General features: G+C 44.8%; 1 protein-coding gene across 3 annotated transcripts in view; it reads left to right on the top strand.

Annotated features, from left to right (window-relative positions):
- Positions 1–21103, top strand: part of ESRRB (estrogen related receptor beta) — a 135617-nt gene that overhangs the window by 28861 nt on the left and 85653 nt on the right. Inside the window, exon 1 of one of the 3 annotated variants that reach the window (XM_056347128.1) lies at positions 4681–5107. The exons of 1 other annotated variant lie outside the window; for it this stretch is intronic. In XM_056347128.1, coding sequence (XP_056203103.1) covers positions 5094–5107 — 14 coding nt within the window. In that variant the 5' untranslated portion in view covers positions 4681–5093. Of the gene's footprint in view, positions 1–4680; positions 5108–18559; positions 18911–21103 lie in introns of those variants that run through there. One more of the 3 variants, XM_056347127.1, reaches the window with a different exon arrangement.

Here is a 21103-nt window from a genome sequence, read left to right as displayed (position 1 = left end):
TTTGTGCTCAAGGCACAGCACTGGAAGTCAGGACCATGGGCACAGGTCTCGGCTTCATCAAGGACAGCTAAGAAATTTTGCTGCTCTAACTAGTAGCGTAGTGAATGTAATAGATTATAGCCTTGATTTATCAGAAGATATTTTCTCAAGTTTCCCAAATTTTCAGCTCAAGGTTCTGAAAGAGCATGAGAAATTGAATCCAGCTGGGAGATTTGCCTCAGTGAAGGGCTAACACTGTTTCTTCCCCCTCCCCCCCCCCCAAACTGCAGTGAGGTGTTACTACTGAATCAGTTGGAGTCCCCTAGAAGTGAAGGGAGGCTTGGCTTGTCTACAGCAATCCAGCCTGCTAGTTGCAACCCTTGTTCCTTGTTGAAGGTGTTCGTAAAAATTCTGTGGCCCTCCAGATAATAAGCTTGGAGATGCAGGAATTAAGTTAGAGGGACTGAGGTGCTAATTTATTTCTGGTAGGCAGGTTAATATTTCTGTCATGGAAATTTAGATATTAGGCAAGGTCTGGGGAATGTGTCTTCAAATAGTAAGAGGCTTTGTCCAAAAGGAAGTGATTAAGCCATTTGCTATGTCCGTTGTTGATAGAGTTGGAAATAAATGGGCTTTGAGTGCAGTGTGGGAGATTTCCGTTTGATGTTCCAAACTTGTATTAGCAATGATGCAGGAGCATTAGAACAGACTGTCTGAGAAGGGGTGAAATTTTTTCAGAACAGGCTGGAAAAACATCTGTCAAAAATAATGCTGTTATAGCTGATCTTACATTGGGACAGATCAGCTATATATATATTGGGACACCTGACCTGCTCCTAGCCCTATTTTCTGCGACTTTGTGAAATGTTAAGACATGTATAATCTTGTGTACAGCTGATGCAAGCTTGAGATGGGTACAGGTGTATATATCAAATAAGCACTAGCATCTATAAGCTACCAGGATATTGTATGGAGAAGTACAAATGCTCCCCTTCAGAGGCCTGCTATTCAAATGCTAGTCTACCAAACCATGGTAAGTCTTAAAAAGAGATGGCAGCAGCACTCTTTCTTGCTTAACCTACTTTCTTAATTTATATCTTCATTTTCACTGCCACATACAACAAACAGGCTAGTAGCACCATCTTTTTTTACTAGTGCTTCCTGTAAAATTTAGGTTTTGTTGTTCATACCACTGCCAAGCTTTAATCATTGCTGTAAATACTTTCTGTGCCTCTGACAGACTTGTGGAAATTTTTATCAAAACCAGCAATTTATTTTCTTTTTTAAAGAAAAAGTAGGGAGTATGCCATATTCTTGAATTATGCCTTCCTTCCATTTAAAAATGAGTCAAGATTCCTGTTTGTAAATCTCTAAATCAGCGTCTGTTTTGGAGCTAGGCTGCAGGGACAGCTGGGTCTGTGTCAGAGCAGAGGCAGTGTCAGAAAGTGGGGCCACCAAACAGTGATGGAAAGACAGGCAAGGGGAGCTGGTAAAAAGGTGAGGAAGGAAAACAAATAGTTAAAAGCAACTGTTGAACAAGGAGGCTTGGGCTGTGGAGCTTGGGGGAATAGTGTTTGGTGGGGTGAGATGAGAGCAAAGGAAAGAGCTGGGGTGAGAAGACAAAGGCAGTGAAGAGAAAAAAGTGTGCTGGGATGGTCTGGAGAGGAGAGAGCATGACTTGGATTGAATGTTTGGAAAAGCCTCTTCCTCAACTGTCATCAGCATCTGAAATTCACCCACTGTTTGATGCTCCTCATGTTAGTCTTCACAAAGGACGAGTTACCCTTGCAGCCCATTTACTCCATTGCCTTGGTTGTACGGTCCACGTGATGGATATGTCTCTTCTGACAATCCACACAAGTGTCATTGTGATGCTTCAGGAGCGAATTTTTTCACTCTAAAAGAAACAAACTCTGTGAAAAGGGCGCTTTGAAGGGTGCTAATGCAAGAACTGGAAGCTGGGGAAAGACCAGTTATCCTCTGCATGCATTTCTATCTACCTGGCTGTGTGTCTTACACAACTCATGTTTTAGCTACGTCACTGTGTGCCATTTCTTTCACAGGACCCCTGCCTCATTCACTGCATGCGATGGGCCTGCTCTGAGATAAATCAGAGTTGCACAGTGAAAGAGACCATCTGTAGGACCTCTGCCTCATTTGTCAGGTGTGTACTGAGTGAGACAAGGGACTGCAGGAGAGAAAGCGAAGCTTTTATAGCTGAGGCAGTGAAATTCTGACCTGCCAGTTGACTTTTTCTCTGTGACCATCTCTGTACAATAGTTTTCAGACTTTTTGAAGCAGCTGTTGTGCCAGTGGTTGTTTAATTGTGTGTTCCTGATTTTCTGGGGGACCTTTTTGATCCCAAAGGACTTGCTTTACAGAAACAGAGTGCTTACAGTTGCAAATGAAGTGAATGGGAATCCACTGAACCCAAATTGCTATACAAGCACAGATCAGTCAGGCTGTTGGTGTCTCAGACTGGGCACCCAGAATTAGCAAGTATATTTTAATACGGTCTTCAGTCATTCACCCATAAAATGGGAATAAAAATACCCCCTTCTCTCATAGAGGTGTGTGAAAATAAATGATCTTGAACTGGCAAAGCTCTTGGACAGTGTAATGATAAGCCCATAGAAAAACACATAAGGAAATGAATGAATCTCTAGAGTCAGGTTTGAATAATGTGCAGTAAATAAGGCCTGGGGCCACGCACTGAACAATGAGCAGAAACCAGCATCTCAAATAGCTTCTCATTACATGGGAGCAATCCCTTCTGAGCGCAGTCTGAGATGGGGTACTGTGGAAAAAATATGATCATGTAATTAAGGGCTATGAAATAATGCATATGCACATGAGGGCTAAAAGTATTTCTCACAAGTAAGCACAATTCTGGCATTTCCTAATTCTTGATTTTATTTGTAGTCTGCCCTATTTAACATACAGTTTTTTGGTTTGTCTTTATTTCATGGGTCTGGTCATGCTTTGCAGATTTATGTGCTGTAAGGTGGTGTTGTCCTGGCCTCTCCGTTTGGATTAAGTGTTGCCATTTCATGTATTTACAGATCAGCTAATTGCAGGTAGTCAAAACCTGATCATCTTATGTATTATGTATTCCACAAGTTGTAATCTCCACTGAGGTGTGGACTTGCGTGAGTGAGAAAGGCAAATCTGACCCTGTAATTTGCTGTCATGAGCAAAAGTGACACCCAGATGCTGCTGTTCTTAACAGTGAAGGAACTGGGGATATTTGAGATCTTACAACCTGCTAGCAGTAATTAAAACAATAAAACCCCCAGTAATTTTCCCATGCAGCAATATGCAAGGGAGGAGAATGTCACTAGGGCTGTGAAATGGCTTTAAAAGTCTTTGCTGTAATGGGTGCAGGAAGAATGGCAAAGCTTAAGCTCCTAGCGAAAGTATGCAGAAAGGTAATGCTCAAAATACCTAATTTTAAATAACCACACTTTTGATGACTGATTATGTGTGTGTTTAGGAACAAATATATTTTGACTGCAGTGGTAACGGCGTAGTTTTAAAAGCTATCAAGTTGAGAAGTTGGGTGTTAATGGTGCTGGGACATCAGTGTCCAAACCTAATGCTGGTTAACCTCTCCATGGCGTGACTGGTATTTGCTATATTTCCAAGGGAGAATATTATGAACAGTATGAAAATGGAGCTGTGACACATACCCCTGAGTTTTGTTTTGTTTTTTTGTGGGGTTTTTTTGGTAGGAAGTAGAATTTTCTATGGCAAATGTCTAAGAAATGTACCATAAAATCTTTTCCACTTACATCTTTCCCCTTCTGTTCCCCATTCACAATCTCAAATACTGGAATTCATTAGCCTATTTAGGCTGTAGAATGTGATGCCTCTCTCAAGGATGACTAGTATCACTATTGGCCAGTTGATGACTTGGAAAGCACTGGTTCCCACATATGCTGCAGATAATGGTTCATTCTGGAAATGAAGTAAGCCAAACCTACCAAACGTATTAACCTCTGTAGGAGACTGAATGAACATTCTTTGTGCAGTGGTTTAACTTCTCAGTTTTAACAGTTTCATCAGACAAATGTATCGTATGGTTTGAAGTGGACAGAAGAAAAAGTGATGCTAGGGTACCCAAAAGCAGGAACTCTGAGAAAAATCCCCTCAGGCTGGGCCTGCCACTACTGGCCAAAGGAAAGAGGAAAGGGCAATTAAAAAAATACAACAATCTGTTCTTTTAGTGGTCAGACAGCAAGATGCAGCGCATGTGCTGGGTGGGAGCCATCAATGAGAGCTGGTTTCCCTATGGGAGATACAGACCTGGACTATCAAAGTAAGCTGAGGCTGGGACAAACAGATGTTATGCCAGACACATCAGCAGAGCTAGTCTGTTTTGCATAGGCACCTGATCTTACTTGGCATGCTTTAAACTCTTTCCTTTTCTGAATCTCAGGGTGCAATACAACCATTATGATTTAATCCTAACTGCTCTGTTCTCTGCGTATGATGCAACTCTGGGGTACTACTTCTAACCTACACAAACAGGAAGCCGAGGCACAAGGTGGCATGTTGCCAGGTGCATAGCCTCTGAGTGTGCAACCTCAGTCACATGCCTCTGCTTCCCTTCAGTGAGAGAAGGAAGAGAGGCTGTGGGCACTGCATTGCCGAAGTGAACAGTCTTCCCTGCGGGTGTCTTACTGACAGAGTTAGGTAGTGTTAGTGCCCCAAAAATGATATTTTGAAAAAGCCGTCCTGAGGCATCTCTGCGCAATAGGCACTTTGCTCTCTGGAAAACCAGCTTAGGACAGAGTGGGGAAAATGAACCTGAACATACAGGCTGGTGGCCCCCATGCCACTTGTGGCAGTGCAGGGGTAAGGTCAGGCCTTGGCATTGCAAAAAATGTGTGTGACCTGAGGGTGTGATCCTAACTGTGCTCAGGGGCAGGCAAGTCAGAATCTTACTCTTTATGGACCTGCCAAGCGGAAAATGTTTATTTGCTGCTCTGGATCCACGATCTAGGAGAAAAGAATAAAAGTGATTTAACCTCCAATGTGAGGAAAATCACCTGACTGAGCAGGACACAGAGGACAAATGGGACAGAGGGCCTTACCTTGCCCGGCCAGAAGGGATGGGGAAACAGAGGTAAGCCACAGGATCAGATTCATTAATTATTATTTATTATTAATTTGCTATTTTTTCCCTTGCTCGGATTCCACGATTGCTGGAAATAAAGGCTCCTTTAGCTGTCTGGGTGCACCTGTGACATTGATTCTGTCTTTGAGATGGGGAGCACCCTCTGGTGGTTAAGGATGATCTGACATTTCCTGGGATTGGCACCCATCATCCCCGCAAGCCGCCAGTTAAACTGGGTGGGAAGCAATGCTGGCTTTCTGTCTCTGCTGGGATGGGTGTTGGGGGCACAAACTCCTTTTATCTGACTTTTCTAAACCAGGAATGTGAGTTGGCCCCTTGGGAATCCTTTTTGCCCTGTCAAATGGGTGCAAGATGTGTGTGTTTTCCCTGCCCTGCTGTTGGACAAAAGCTCACATTCAGCTCCTTCTTGTTTTCTCATGGTAAGAGGGCAAGTAAAGCTCAGTTTGCTTCATTAGTTCCCAGTGGACACAAAATCCAGCCTTGCCTCTCTCCCTAGGGACTGCTGTTCCCTGCCTCTGCTCTTGCTCCTGTCTCCCAAAACCACTAGTCTTGCACCCAGAGCTCTCCCCAGTCCAGCTCTGGCTGCGTTTGCTCTGCCTAGGTGCTAAAGCCAACACAGCTCCTCGAAGGGAGCACAGGAATTGAGCTCAGGTTTCCCTTCTCCTTCCCTAAGTGGATTAACAGGCTGAGGGGATCATCTCTGCCTGCCTGACTCAATCTTCATTAGCTAACATGTTTCGCCAGCCGCAGTCACATCCTGGTCCGGAGAGCTGTTTGACAGGAGTGGATTCTGGCCCCAGCCTCCCACAAAGGCTGTTGTGTCTTCTGAGAGGCTTTTCTTAATAGCAAGGCTCCAGGGACTGCCCTGGGTGTAGGGCAGGAGTACTGCAAGATGTGCATCCTTGCTTTATGCAGCATTCACTTTACAATAACTAATCTGCATCCTCTGCTGACTGAGAGACCTGCACTCTTATGTAATGCACATGCTGCACGAGTGTCAGAAAACATTCTGTGTCTCTAAAGGTGCACCCACATGTGTTTGGTGGGTTTTTTCCCCTCGTGTTTTTCAGCCAAGGGAGGATCCTGAGAATATTGGGATGTCCCTGAAACTTTTGCTAGTTGGCTGTCGCTTCCGGATGCCATTTCTTGGGTGCTTATAGGTAGTCAATTTGAATGCAGTATTTCCTAACAGGCTGTGTGCAAGCAACTGACCCCATCTCCTCAGCCCCTTCTACTCTCTGCTCCTTTGTGGTAGTTGTTAACGGGTGTTGCCCCTTGCACAGGCAGTCATTTATTTTAGAAGTGCTGCTGTTTCCTCAGTCCAGGGAAGATCTTTTCTACACAAGGAAGCTGTACACTTTAAATTGCATTGATTTTAAAATAATCCATTTAAACTAGTGAAAATCTAAACTGTGGATGCTCTCCTGCCAGTTTGAGGATGCTTCATTTTTGCTCATTAGATGCCTAAACAGGTTTAGTTCCAATAGTAATGAGTGCCTTTTGCACCAGCTTAAGTTAATCTATTTAAAATTGTACCTTGAACTATACTGCAGTAACATTCTCATGCAAAGAAAGCCTGCGAGGAGAGGAGGTGAGCACTACTGGGTATCACTGATACCAAATGCCGTTGGGGGACGCCTATGCCCAGGAGTACGAAGGCATTTGGCATCTGTGGAGAGACCTGAGCATACCTTAGCAGGAAGAAGAGGCCTCCTCCTGGCTGTCAAATGTATGTAAATGGGTATTTTTTATTATACAAGGCAATATTAAGCCTTGTATTTCTGCAAAACTGAGACTCGCTGAAAGCACAGAGCATGCTAGAGAAATTATTGTGACTGAAAAATCTCAATGGGAAGTGTTTCACAAGGAAGCAAATGTTCTTCTTTTGTTTTTGTAACCTGACCATTGCAGCAGGGGAAGTTGGTGTGCCAGGCTCTGAAAGCAAGGTCGACTGGCTAGGAACAGAATTGAAATGGACTTTTTCTTCTTTTGGCAAGTTGGAAGGGAAATAAAAAAGGCAAATGAGCATGAAGGGGCAAAGGACACTCCAGACTCTGGAGGATTTTAGAACCTAAAGCTGTATTTAGCAAATCAAGGGATGAATTGAATTTCCCAAACAATGTGTGTTAAAGCACGCAAATGAATAACCCCAGCACTTATGAACTAGCAATGCATTTGGTTTGGCCCCATAAAGATTTTCAAGCCATAAGTCAATGGTCAAAGCAGAACAGCTCCCCAGAGAGGCCTGAGTTGTCTGTGCTGTAGCTCCCTAGGGGATGCAACCCTCTGTGGAGCAGTTCCCTGTCAGGGCTAAGTAGCTATCACTGCTTAATGATGTTCTTCCCAGGGTGGGAAACAAAGGTTACACAAACCTTAAAAATGTAACCTGTCTCTGAATGGGAAGCAAAGGATGTTTCCTTTGAGAGACAAAGACCTGTTTCACTGAATGGAGAATGGATCCTTTCTATACTGCCCTTTTTTTGGAGGAACATAGACTGGGAGAACAAACCTGGTTTTATACATTTATTAGATGCAGAAATCACTTTGTTTTGTGTGGGGAGGAGGCAGTCTGAGTTAGGACTCATATGAAATACGGTTAGGCTTTGTGCCTATCTTGGGTCACTGATCTTGATGAAGATGATACTCTCTTGTTCTTCAGTCCCTTCCTTTTCAAAGGTTTCCCAAAGCATTTTATGTATTAATGAGTTATTTTGCTGTCACAACTGGTTTTGCTGTATCTTTAATGGCACAAAACAATGTACTTATTTGAAACCAGAATTGAGGAAGAATATCATGGCTGGGGGCTAATGCAAAATGTACTAGCAGAGGCAGAGCAGGAATAAACTAGGAATGTTGAATGAGATGTGTCTAAAGCAGTAGTTCACTGTCTGCTCCTGCCCTTTTCATCTCAATCTCTGGCATCTCATCAGTAATGAATTGCATGGAGACACAAACTGACACAGTGCAGGCTGTGTCACTTGTATAATCTGTTCAGTCCCCATCAGTGACCCTTTTGCAACACTACTTTTCTGCAGCATCTTCCAGTGAAAAATTCTGGTGGTGTTTGATGGTTTCAAGCCCTGGTTCCTCTTTGTGGCCCTCTGACCAAAGCCAGAACAAGAAGATAGTTGCCAGATGCCTGACTGGGCAGATTTGTCTGTCTCTGTCTCTACAGCTCTTTTTCAGTTGGTGGTGAAGGGTGAACTCCAAATATTGATGGGAACTCCGTGATTTTAGGGAATAACTCCTCTTCATCCTCCAGTTTGGGTAAACAATAAGAAATTGCATCAGGAAAGACAGTACTGTATCTTGAAAAGGAATTCTTGATACAATATCAAGAATATAGTATTTCTATGCTGATTTTTCAGTTCACAAATTTCCTCCTGTTTAATCTGGTAGTCCTTCCCTCCCCCTTAAGTTTAGAATGTTTAGGTGAGCTTTGGATACAGACTAGGCTCGTATGCTTTTTGTGCAGTTAGGATCCGGTTGCATGTAACTTCAGGGTTGCTTTATCTCAGCTGTGGATTGAATTGAGGATGTCTATTGGGAGTTTCAGGTCTTGGTTTTCTCATTGGAGGTCCTTCCATCAGGCAGGTCTGTTAAATGCTTGCTGAGTCCCTAGAGACACTTGATCTGTGTTTAAAGGGAAGCAGCTGAACCACGAGTAGAGAGAAACGGCTGTGTACTCAAGCACTATTGCTCTGAAGGGATCTTACTGTAAGCTGTGCAAAGCTTGCATGGCAATCTGGGTGCCTGGGGCTCTCTATGTGCTCCATCCCAGCAGAGACCTGTGTGATGCTCTTTTCTGGCCTTTCCTGCTCCAGGAAAGACAAGCTGATGGCTCCTGGATGCTTTGGGTATGAACTGTGTTTAACTCTCCTGAGGCTCAGGCCAGGAAAACCTCTGGAGGATTCCAAGCAGCACCTGTCTCCAGTTCCCCGCTCCTCTTAAAGCTTCCCCAGTGGAGACACCCGCTCAGGGAGAGCAGGAAGTCCATAAATAAATAATTCCCTCTGTCTCTCCTGATCAGCCCAAGCAGCTGTGATTGCTCCTGAATGCCTGGATTGCTTTCTTCTTAATGGCTTTTAAACCAATTTCACCCTCATCTGATGACCCAGCTTCTCCTATTTTTGGAGGAACATTTTCTTCTTTTCGAGAGAGGGGTTTATGGGGTGTTTGTTATGTCAAGAGTTTTGGCTGAGGTGAAATAGTACAGCAGTGCAGGCAAAGCTGGTTCTACCATGCTGCCCCATGCCTTATTCTGACAAACTACTACAGGGCATCTCCCTGGATATTGCACCTAGCATTGACTCTTGCTTGGGAGCACTGGACGTGTGATGCTCATGGGCATCCTACAAACATTTCACAACTCTTACACCACTCTAAGACACTGTAGGTTTTTGGTTATGTTTTACTGTTGGAAGAGCTAAACCCTGAGACATCTGAGTGCTTATCCTTTGCCCCACAGCATGCAGGTAAAAGTTTGGGAACATAACTTAAGAGCGCAGGCTCTCACTTGTCTGTTCAACTGACCTACAGAATCTCATTAATGGACATTTGCCACCTGGCCAAGTATTTAGTGCTCTTGTACCTCGTGTGTATGAACTGTAGTAGTTAAAAAAAAAAAAAAAAAAAGGGGTCCTTACATAGCAAGTATATAGTCAAATTTAAAGGCTCTTCATTTGTATCCTAGTACAACCCCTGGAGATATTTATTGCTCATCTGATGGGTGTCATCTAGGTTTATCTGTGCAGAAGTATTCTACGTTTCTGGAAGTATTAGTACTGCCTCTGCAGGCAGAACATACCTGCTGCGCACTTGGATGTGCAAGGCATGTTCTCAGTATCTTTACAGTGCTGGGCAGGTAGCCTATGTGATGTGTACTAGCACAGCCTTGTGTTGTGTTGCAGGCAAATGATGGTCCCTCATATTGCCTTCAGAAGAGGCACTAGTCTAGCTGGGTGCAATGCAGCTGCCCATACCTGTAGTTGTAATGCCAAATGGGCTGATTCAACCCAAAGGATTGCTGGCTAATCAAGGCTAATGACCTATGTTTTAACCACCCTGCTTGACCAATCAGTTTAATGATTCCTCTCATGAGACAAGCCTCTGGAAACAAAGTGGTCTCTCAAGATACTCTTGCCTGGTACCTTCTCCCTCAGAAGCAAGACAAGGCCCTCCTGGGTGCCCTGTCATCAGCTGTTTGGCAGATAACTGTATCTGAATCAGTGATAGTCTTTCTCTCCTACCATCTTCCTTCTGTCCTGCTTCTAACTTCTTGGTACTCTGAAAAAGCAGTGGGCTTAACAAGGAGAGCTGCTGTCCCCCAGCTGTATGGTTTGCAGGACAACCCGGGTAGCAACTTCTGGAAGTTATGTCATAAAAGCCTGTCCTTTGCTGAGTTGCTGACCACGTAAGTTATGAAATACTGCCAAATATTGAGGAGCAAGGTCTAAAAGATGAGTTGAGTACTACTGAGTTCAGCTGACTATAAATATTTAATGGAAGATTGGTATGTTCGACAGAGGAGCAGAGAGGGGAGGCATTGGTAGTCTTTGATCATCTCTAAAATAAAGGTTTTCAAGAGATCAGCAAAAGACCAAAACTGGATTTTCCTTTGTAAACACTGTGGAGACCAAGGGGACCTGTTGCTAGGAAGCTGCAGCACCAAAGTCACCCTCAGACCACATGGGACTGAGATTTAAGTCTGTCTTAACAATGATACTGAAAAGTAATCTTTTCTAATGCTGCCACAGGAACAGTGAAGCTGGCAATATGCGACTTTGAACGATGAAGGCATATTTGCTGAAATCCAGTGACACATGTTTAGGTCCATCAGGAGAAGGCTTTACCACTGCCCACAACTGCCTCTGTGCCTGGATCTCTGAGAAACTTAAAGACTTGGAAGTCATGTCAATAAGGCCTTTACAAAGACTCTCAGGGGCTTGTACTTCCACACGAGATTGCCATCTTTTGGAGTACGCAGGGCTACGTAACAGAAGTAGGACCGAGCTAGTGAAGCTTCTCATTTCTTTTGCATAGAAAAGCTTTTTTTCTGCTAACCAGCATCTGTCTCTTTGTGGATGGCTACCCTTTTGATACTGTATATGCATATATTGTGTAGCCAAAGCATTTATATGGTCCTGAGTTGTCCTGTGTCTTTCTTGTTTGAAAAGGTACCACAAAACCATGATCATTCATGGTCTGTAGGCATAGTGTTTGAATGTTAATGACATGTAGACAGAGCAGTGATTTCCTAACATGTTTTACTGCAGGTGTCTGAATGAGGTAGAGTTGATGAAACTCAGAAGTTAAAAGTATGTTAAGGAGCTTGGAATAGGGTTTGTTGGCAAAGCTGCCTAATCAAATAATCTATCACACCAATTTACTTTTGTCCAGAAACTGAAATAAACGTAGCTCAAGTTATAAACAAAGTCAAGAGGGAGTTGTGAAAAAAAAAAAAAAAATATCTGTAGTGCTGTTCAAACACTAGAGTTAGTACAGCAAAAAAATCTTCAGAATGGTCTTATTACTTAACTGAGTTGTTTGGAGGTCCAGAGCAGAGGAGACTCCCAGCTGTATGTCAGAAGGAAGCCAGCCTCTGTCACGTCTGGCTCTAGCCAAAACCCTTGCTATTAGAAACTGGAATATCCTGAGGCTGGAGAAGGTGACCAGGAGAGCAGTCGTGATCATCTGGTGACCTCTGCTTTTTCCAGACTGTTGTGCATCAGTTTTCCTAATGTCACTTGGGACCTGCAGGTTCATCTCACTGTTAAATACTTTTGCATAGATCCACTGTCAGTGAGCTCCTCTGTGTTTGGCCTGGATGACCTGGTGAAGTCAATAGTCTTCTATTGACTGTGCCCAGATAAGGCCAGATGGAGGTTCCTGCAGGGAAAGGAAGGCCTTTAATCCTTGTTTTCTTCATCCCTTATCCCCTGGATGGGAAATTCCTTTCACTGCTTTGCTTCCTTATAACTGTCTAAAACACTTTCCAAAAGGACTCGGTTACCTGCTCAGAGAACCCAGGTAAGAGGAAATTGCACACTTTACTGGTTTTTTGTCACGTCATAGTATTCAAACTGTAAAGTCTGGGCCACTGCAGCCACCTCATTGCTGTTGCTGGGAAATAAGTTATCTTGTATGTGTTTAAGTTCCTGTTTCCATCGCAGACTTGGAAAAATCACCCTCCGTCTTCACTGCCTAGCCCTCAGTGGGCATGCTCGCTTAACAGTTGTGACTGTAGCATTTTGGTTCTTTAAGTCCCACTCCTTTTCTGGATTGAGACACTTGGCATTATCAATGCACATGCCAAAAAAGTTTTAATTCTTTGCTTCCATCATAACAGTAACTGTTATTTCCTCCTGAAAATACATATACTTCTTTTGATCAGTTCAGTGAGTAAGCTGATACTGTGAATATTAGGCTCCTGAAGTGAGTAAAATGCACAGACTTGGAGAGAGAAGTAGCAAATATGCCCAGATTAGAGGAATGAAGAAGCATCCCCTGTTCTCCTGACTTTTTTCCTTGGCCTTTTGCAATACAAGACTTGAAGCTAATGTACTGAGGTGATGAGAAAGCTAAAGGTGAAAAGATGCTGTTTGACTTTATGTCCCATCTGAGAGGATGAACCACCATACCAGGAAAGTCATGCTTGTGATGCCTCTGTGCTGGAGGATTGACAACAGCTAAACAGAGGTATTTCCAAGATTCCTTGATGCCTTGTGCCTCCCTCCTTCCTCCTGGTAGCTGAACAAATAGCCCAGCTACTGTTCTGTGGACACCTGGGATCATAGAGGGGGAAGGATTCATTTCTGCTTTGCTGCAATTTGGAAAGAGGTGTCAGAGTGAATAAAATCACTTTCCAGTCAACATCTTTGTCATGTTCTGCCTGACCACAGTGGCCCAAGTGAGGGTTACTGTCATGAGAAACAAATCAGCAACAGGTCAAAATTTGAAGCTGGATCATAGCTCTCCCTTGAAGCCTTCGAAGTCTGAGATCCATCTATCTCTGTAATTACCTATCTTTTTTGAGGAAGGTTTTTGTCTGCATAGCTAAACAAAAGTTAGGCAAAGACTGACTAAGAAGTAGATTGACAAATCTGCAGTGTTTCTGGGCAAGGAGGGGAGAAACTCCTATGCATTACTCCAGCTAACTGATGATGCAAGAGAGAGCAAAAGGTATAATCCCAAGTATATAACTTCCTCTCCTGCCTCTCTGTACATTTCTTACTGTAAGTTCTCTCCTCAAAATCTGGAAAACAGTATCTCTCTTCCCATCATCTTTATTCTTTCCTACTTCCCATCATCTTTATTCTTTCCTATTTGGTAAAATACTCTGTGCCTGCCTCTTGCTCTGATGCCTTGTTTTGGACTCTACAGAAGTTAGTATGGCTTTGCCTGGTTTGTCTTTGTGTGTGTTGTGTGTCTGCATGTGCACTTTCATCTAAAATGTCACCAGGCACATGTTCTGCTCTGGAAATAGAGTCCTGCTATTAACACTGCAGAGACAAAAGCAGGTGTAGAAGGACACAAAACAGCATTGGCCCTACAAAAATAGGGGCTATTAAAAGAAATTCTTGACTTTTCATTAGCAATGTAGGGACTATGTCTTATCTCAGGGGTCCTAACACTCTTATATCCTAGCACAGAACTTAATGAAAGGTCACATTTTTGGAACAGAGGGTTCTCATTCAAAGCAGGAGAGTAAGGGTTAAGACACTTGTATTCAGACTCTTGCTCTGCTACAGACTTGCTCATATTGATCTGGGGCAAGCCACATAACCTCTTTATGATATGGTTTGGCAGTCTATAGGTTGAGAATTATAACACAGATGTTTTAAAGTCTAGGTAATTCTTGAAGCATGTCTAAGGATGTTCAGATAGGCAGTTACTTAAAAATTATAATGTGAAAACTATTTCCTGCTTACATAGATGTTGAGCTTTAGCAGTGACGATGGTGATACCTTTCAGACAGAAGCATATTGTTCATAACGCCAATTAGTTTTTTTAGGGAAAAAAATCTATTGGAGTTTGGTATAAAACAAGATATTGCCTTTATTGGGGAGAGCAAACTGCTTTGTCTGTGTGTAGTGAGGGAAAATAGAAAATAGGGCGCAAAATAAAGAAGGCTGTTTTGTCCTTACGGATAGAGTCTGTATCTAGGATAGCTCTTTGCCGTGGAAGGGGATATATGTGGGAGTGGTAAAAGCCTACCAGCAATCAGGGACTGTGCTCAGGGGACCTGAGCTTCTCTTCAGGGTTACTAGCCTGGCAAAGCAGAGGGATCAGGACATGCAACACAGTGACTTGTGTGAAGTCCAAGCAGTACTATTGGCCTCAAAAGTGTGAAAGGGTTGTCTTCTAAATTCATCACAATGGCTTCTCTGTAACTGTTGTTTCCTTAAATGAGACAGGGGCTGGGAAAGGTCTCTTGTCGTTGAACTCCTCTTTCTCCAGCAGAGAAGATAAGAATGTATGTACACAAGTCTGTTTTGCCCAGCTTAGGTCTCATTATTATGTATGGGTTTTGCCCCGCGCAGATACCACTTCACTGACTTCCTTGTGAGAATACAATAATAGGGGCCTTCATAAAAGGAAAAAAAATCCCAAAGCCCCAAAAGTAACTAGATCTCTCCTTATGCTGCATTTCCCTTATTCACAAAAAACTAACCTTATCAACAAGTGAAATCAAGTTTGTTTGGCATGATTTGCAGATTACTCCTATATTAGACCAAATGAAATTTCTGTCAGTCAATCAGTCAGCTTGCTGGAGAGTTGATCATTATTCCATCATAAAAGTTTTAAAAAAGTGGGAAAAAAAATATCAAGAACAGATTAGTCATGAAAGGATAGGGGGAAAGTCTCCAGCTGTCATCTCTTGGAAGACCAGGCAAAAGTAGGGACATGTCTTAGCAATTCTTGCTTTCTTTCTGGGGTTAGGGATTGCATGTTTCAGGGAACTGATACTGCCTATTGCTCCATCAGCCTATAGCGTTCTGGTTGTGCTCTGTCCAAAGCTAACATTGATGGAAAGTCATTGCTCTGCATTTGGTCCAGGTGTGAGGAGAACTGCTGACTACAAAAGCAAGAGGCTGCCTTATGAAAGTCATCCCAATGGGTAGCACTTACTACAGCACTTCTGGGTATGATCTGCTCAGGGGCCACAGACTGAGTGGCCAGGACTGTTCCTGTTCCTCCCACAGTGAGAGAGCACCAGTTCCAGGGCATGATTTGGTAAGGATGGCAAACAAAGGCTGTGCTCACAGGTTAAGCTAGTGCTGTTGTTGCATGTGCAGTTCTGCGTTGTATTTACCCAAACGGAGGGTTTTGGCTTTCAGATCTGCCAGCTTAATCTTACAGTCCTTTCTAGCCTCATCCTGGTACTTTTTTAAAAAACACATGTATCAGAAGGGTGGTCATGTTGAGATCACTGTTTCCTTCCTTATTCTTTGACAGAAAGAGAAATTGGCTAAAGCTGTGAGAAAAGCTTAGCAAGTGCTGTGGGCAGAGGGGTCTGCAAAAGATGAAGCCTCCTTAAGTTCCAAAATCAGCCTGCAGGATGCTTGTCCTCTTTCTTGGGGAATTCAGGCTAGCAGATCAGGCCCAGTCAGCAGAGACTATTCCTTTCCATCCTTCTCAGAAAGGAAAAGCCAGACCTCTCTGCACAGCTTCAAGGAGGGGAAGCTCCATTTGTGCTGGGTCAGAAGAGATTAATGTTACATTTCTGCACCACACTGTAAATACCCACCTTACCCAGGCAGCCCTCTGTCAGCAGCAGCCCATTTCCAGAGTACAAACCCACCATTGTACTGTTTATATCAGTTAATTCAGCCCTGTGGACCTTGTGCCAGGCAATCACATGGCTCCCTGCTTGCCTCACCTCAGCCTGGATAAAAGTTAAAGTGCAAAATTAAAACATCAGCTACTGGGAGAGCCCAACCTGCCTGCCAGGCCATTTCCACCCTGGTCTCCCATTCACTGACAGCTCACACCAGAGCTAATCTCTGCACAGCCAGGATCCAGCCAGGGTGCATCTTTCTGGAGAAAATTGTTTTCCATCAAAATCAGCTCACTGCGAACACCCCAACTGCTCTCAATGTGTAGTCTGCCCAGACCGTGACCCTGTGTGGCTCCTCTAGTCTCTCTTGCTACTGCGTATCAGGAACCTTCTGAATGGGGCAACTAGGTCATCAGTGAGTCTCTTCCTGACTTCAGATTTCTATTGGAAACACACTGGTGCTGGTTTCCTCCTCCATGCCTCTGCTTGGGTCAGGTGTTCTCCGATGTGGTTGGTAAGGTTCCTTGCTTACAGCCTTGGGCCTTACTAATGCTAATGCCCTACTATAGTTCTTGTCTCCTGTCTGTTCAACATTTAAAGCATCTTAGAGTTTCTCTGGGCTGATATATCACTTAGGTGGGCAAAGGTCTATGTGTGTATGTTCTACTTGTATTATTTTTGCTTCCTGGAAAGATGTATGACCTGAACGGTGTCACCTGCAACATGCAAGTAATCAGATTCTGCTCTACTCTTAAAACTGTGGATGAGTCTTCTCTCTCTCTCCCATTTTCTAAATCAACCTGCTTTCTGTGCCATCTTCTTGTGACCCTTTCACCATGAAAGACCTCAGTTTTTGCATCCCTGGGCTGTCCTGTCTTGAAGATAGTTGATCAGAATCACACAGCTTGTCCTCACTCAGCCTTGGGGCACGCTAGGGCATACCATTACTTTGTGTGGCATTTAAGATCCGTGGTAGAGAAGGTAGTGAGGAAGTTGCGCTGATAGACTTCAATAAAGCAGGAACGGTTTACACTGCCTGTGAATTTGGACATTCCTCTTTTTTTTTTTTTTTTGAGTATTCTCAAGTTTCTACAAACTCTGGTGGTATGAGAAGTTTTAGCCTAATTTAGTCAATGTTTATTGGTCATGTTTATAGCTGAACCACACTGCATTTTCTTCTATGCTGTATCACACCACCACCACCCCCCAGCATCTGAAAAGCCCTGGTCTGCCCTTTGTTTCTCCTGGCGTTGCCTCAGGTTCTGGTTTTATACTAAGAAGTATCCTCTTAGCTCCTACTTTTTTCTTTTTGTTTGCCTGGCATAAGAGAATGAAGCTTTTATCCAGGTGTGTTTGTATTTTCCTTTTTAAAAGGCCTCTAGTTCTTGTTTATCTGCTAAGGATATTTCTATTTATTTGAGCAGTAGATATTTAAACATGAAGGAGTAGCACAGGAGAGAGACAAATGAGGTTTGTATGAGTGCAGTTTGGAAGGTGGAGAGTAGGTAGCAAAGGACGAATAGACCCTGTAGGGCACCTCTGTGTGAGCCAGGCACGTGCCTGAGGGGCTCATGTATGTATATGGAGAGGGATCTTCAGCAAGGTATTTGTATGTCGCTCTAAATACGCAGTGGAATTGTATGAGTGTGAAAATGTGTGTGGGAATTGTGAAAGCACACTGACTCTTAACAGCAGCCGATCCATATGCAGAGCTTTGAAAATGTGTCTTTCATGAGGCTAGTTGTGTGTGCCAGTTCTGATGTTTGCGAAAATTTGAGGGTCTGTATCTATGGGTTTTTTGAGCCTGGGAATACACTCTGTTATCCTGAGCGTCTGATTCTGATCTCGTGTGCCAGGATTTCTTCCAGCGGTTTCATAAGCTGCACTGAAGTGACATCTGAATTACACTGCTTTGGAACAGGGGTCAGGCGCTCTTCTGCTTGCACATATTAGTTTGTGTATGGCAAAGCCAATGTCAGAGTACAGTGGCGAGGCCGTGTCAGTGAGACGTGGCTCTGTGATTGTGCACGAAGTGTGTGTATGTGGAGCCATGTGTTTGTGTTAAGGGTGCCTGTGACACGCATGGACAAAGCGGCACGCTGGTGCGTTGTGCTGTGCGTGCGGACCGCTGTCTGGGTGGGCTGACACGCCGGCCTGCCCGTGCGGGACTGCGAATAGTTGTAAATAGTCCATGGAGCACCCCTCACCCCAAGGTTTTGCTTAACCCGGAACTCCACAGCCGGTGCCCACGCCAGCCTGGTTAGCGGGCAAGAGGCAACGGGAGCGCGCGCTGCCGTCGTTCCCGCGGCGGCCCCGGGCGGGAGCTGCGATGCCGTGTCACCCGCGCTGCCGGCGGCCCCGTCGCCCCAGCTGCAGTGCCGGGGTCAGCCCGGCTCGCCCGCCGCACTGCACCCCGCGGGGCCGGGGCCACGCTGCCCCAACTCCTCCGGTCCCGGCCCGGGACGCCCCGCCGCCCGGCCCGGGGAAGCGCGGCGCCTGCCGCGGCCGGGGCTGCGCGGTGCCGCCGGGCGCGCTGCGGTGCCGGTGCCGGGTCCGGCGGCCCCCCCCGGCCGTGCCTCCCCCAGCCGCGCTCCAAGCCCGGCCCCTGCGCGGGAGCCAATAGCCGCCCTGCCGTCTCCATTCGTCTCCCGGCGTTAAAGCTACAGCGGGGCTCGGGGCGGCGAAATCCCCCGTGGCCGTGTCCTGCGCGCCGCCGCCTCCTGCCGCCGTCAGTGTGTCCGCACGCGGGTGCGGGAGCGGAGCGGAGCGGCGCTGCCTCCCCGCCGCCTCTGCCCCGCCGCCGGGCTCGGGCTGGCTCCTCTGCCCGGGGCTCCCCGCGGCTCCCCGCTGCAGTTTAGTTGTTCTCTCGTGTTTTTTCTTTCTTTCCTTTCTTCCTTCCTTTTTTTTTTTCCTTTTTTTTTTTTTTCCCCTCTTCCAACCGGGAATGCTCAAACTGGACTGATGGACATTTCCGAGCTGTGCATCTCCGACCCGCTCGGCTACCACAACCAGTGAGTGTGCCGTGCCGTGCCGGGACCGGGCGGGCCGGGGGCGGGCTGGGACCGGCGCTGCGTCCCGCTGCGGGCGGGACGGGGCAGCGACCCCGCAGTCCCGCTGCCTCCCTGCCGCAGAGCCGCCCGCCTGCCGCCCCGGAGGGCACCGCAGGGGCCGGCTGGCCCCGGGCGGCCGCGGGCAGGGCGATGCGCACCTCCGCGCCGGCAGGTGCGGCAGAGCCCGCGGAGGAGCGCGCCGGGGGGTCGGTGCGTTGGTGTGTTTCTTTCTTGCCTTGTAACTTCTCCCTCTAACGCTTCATCTCCTAGGAACAGGCAGCTAACAGTGAGCACTGGCAGTCCTTTCTGCGCAGTTTTACTTTCCGTCTGTGCTAGGGTTTTTATTAGATGAATTACTAGATGTCTGTAAAGAGATACTCATCTAAAATTCCACAAAGTAGATCCGTTAAAGCACTGTCTTTTATAAAAAAGGACCGTTTTTCACCTGAAATACCCTGTGGAAATCTAGTTTCCCACAGTTTTCTGTTTGGATAGCCTGCCCGGGGAAAGAGTGGAGTGAGTCGGAGGGCTGGCAAGCAGACATCCCGAGCTGGGACCGGTGGCTGATACCTTAGCACCTGCTACTGCTCTTTGTATTCCGAAGTGGGCTGTGCCTGGTAATGCTGTATTTAAAATCACTTTAGCATGTTAAGTTTGGGTTGATCCTTTTGGGGAAGTTAGGAAACAAGGCAAAATCTTCTCAGCGTTTGCATCCAGCTGACTGGTGCAATTAATTTTAAATGCATTTCTCCTCTCTGATAAATCTCACCCTGCGCAGTCTCTCCCCTTTTGTGTGTTTGCATGTTAATCTCTGTGTCACCTACACAGGTTCTGTCTGTGGTGTCATCAGAGGAGGGAGTGAAGTAATTTTGCCTATTTCATTGCTTTTAAGAACAATTGTATTTAGTAAAATTAAAACAATTAAACCCAAACAAAACCCCCACAATGATACTTACCCCTCTTTCCTCACTACAGTTGTCTTTTATTTGTCTTTCTGTCTCTTGTTTCCTGATATTCCATCTGTCCTTACATTCACTTCTTCTTCCTTCATTCCCCTGCTTCCAGCAGTTTCATTAAAATGAGACTTAGTATTGTTAATAGAAATTAATAACCTAACCCATGTGATTTTCTTTTCCCCACTGGTGCTTCACTTGTGGCTGCTCCATTTTGAATTAAAAATAAACAAACAGTTTCTTAAGGGAAATGTATTATGTATGCTGCTGGGAGTCTTTTAATATTAAGGCAAAAATAGAAAGTGCATTTACCTTCATTAAAAAGAAAGGCACAAAATGCCATAATCAAAAGCTAGATCTTCATCACTTACTATTATTATCTCTTAACTTTTTCCTTTTATTTTTTCTACTTTTGGAATTGAAAAAAGGAACTCAAACAACATGAAAATAGTAAGAAGTAATCAGCATGTTGTATTACTGTTTACCTCTTTCACTTTTCCACTGGTTCTCAGTCAGCTCTCAAGAATGTCAGGTGCACCTTACCCATACTCACAACTCTTTGGCCGCTGAGTAGACAGATGAAGGTGGCCCTGGGGGAAGTGCCACTGAGCGCCTACGGCTTTACAGTAGACACACAGTGCTTCTTTTTGAGATGAGAAACTGTTGGAGAGCTCTTTGTTTAGAAAAGTGCTTGGCTTAGTTCTGCGTGCCAGCTAACCTTCTCTTTAACATTGTTGAGGTTGGGGAAGACAGACAGAGAAATACCATTTAAAATACCTCAACCTCTAGTTTTCAATCTCTTTTTAAAATATTTTTTTAATTGAAGGAGTACAATAATGCAGGGAAGTAGGGTTAAGTCTGGAAAAAGTTACTGAGGGAAGGAAAAGATGTAAGAAGCCTTAAAAATGCAGTGTATTTAAAGGTGTATGTACAGTGTGTCAGGTACTGATTTGGTTTACATTCTGGTTTTGTTAAGGTTAGATTTCAGATTACATTCCTGTAGCTGAGGATAAAAGTTGGCCCTGTATATCCCTTTAGCTATTTTTTTTCTCCCATTGTAACACAATTATATTGTGAACATATAATGTAAATACGGGTATTGCATTTGTGCCTGTATCGCTACCTAGCTATGTGAACATAATATCCTATTGTACTGACCTACTCTTCTGACTGTTAGCCATTGAAAAAAATTTAATAGTTT

Source organism: Falco biarmicus, chromosome 7, assembly GCF_023638135.1.
Source record: "Falco biarmicus isolate bFalBia1 chromosome 7, bFalBia1.pri, whole genome shotgun sequence".
Lineage (NCBI taxonomy): Eukaryota > Metazoa > Chordata > Aves > Falconiformes > Falconidae > Falco > Falco biarmicus.
Note: the sequence above shows the minus strand (reverse complement) of the source record. Positions and strands in the feature narration are given on the sequence as shown.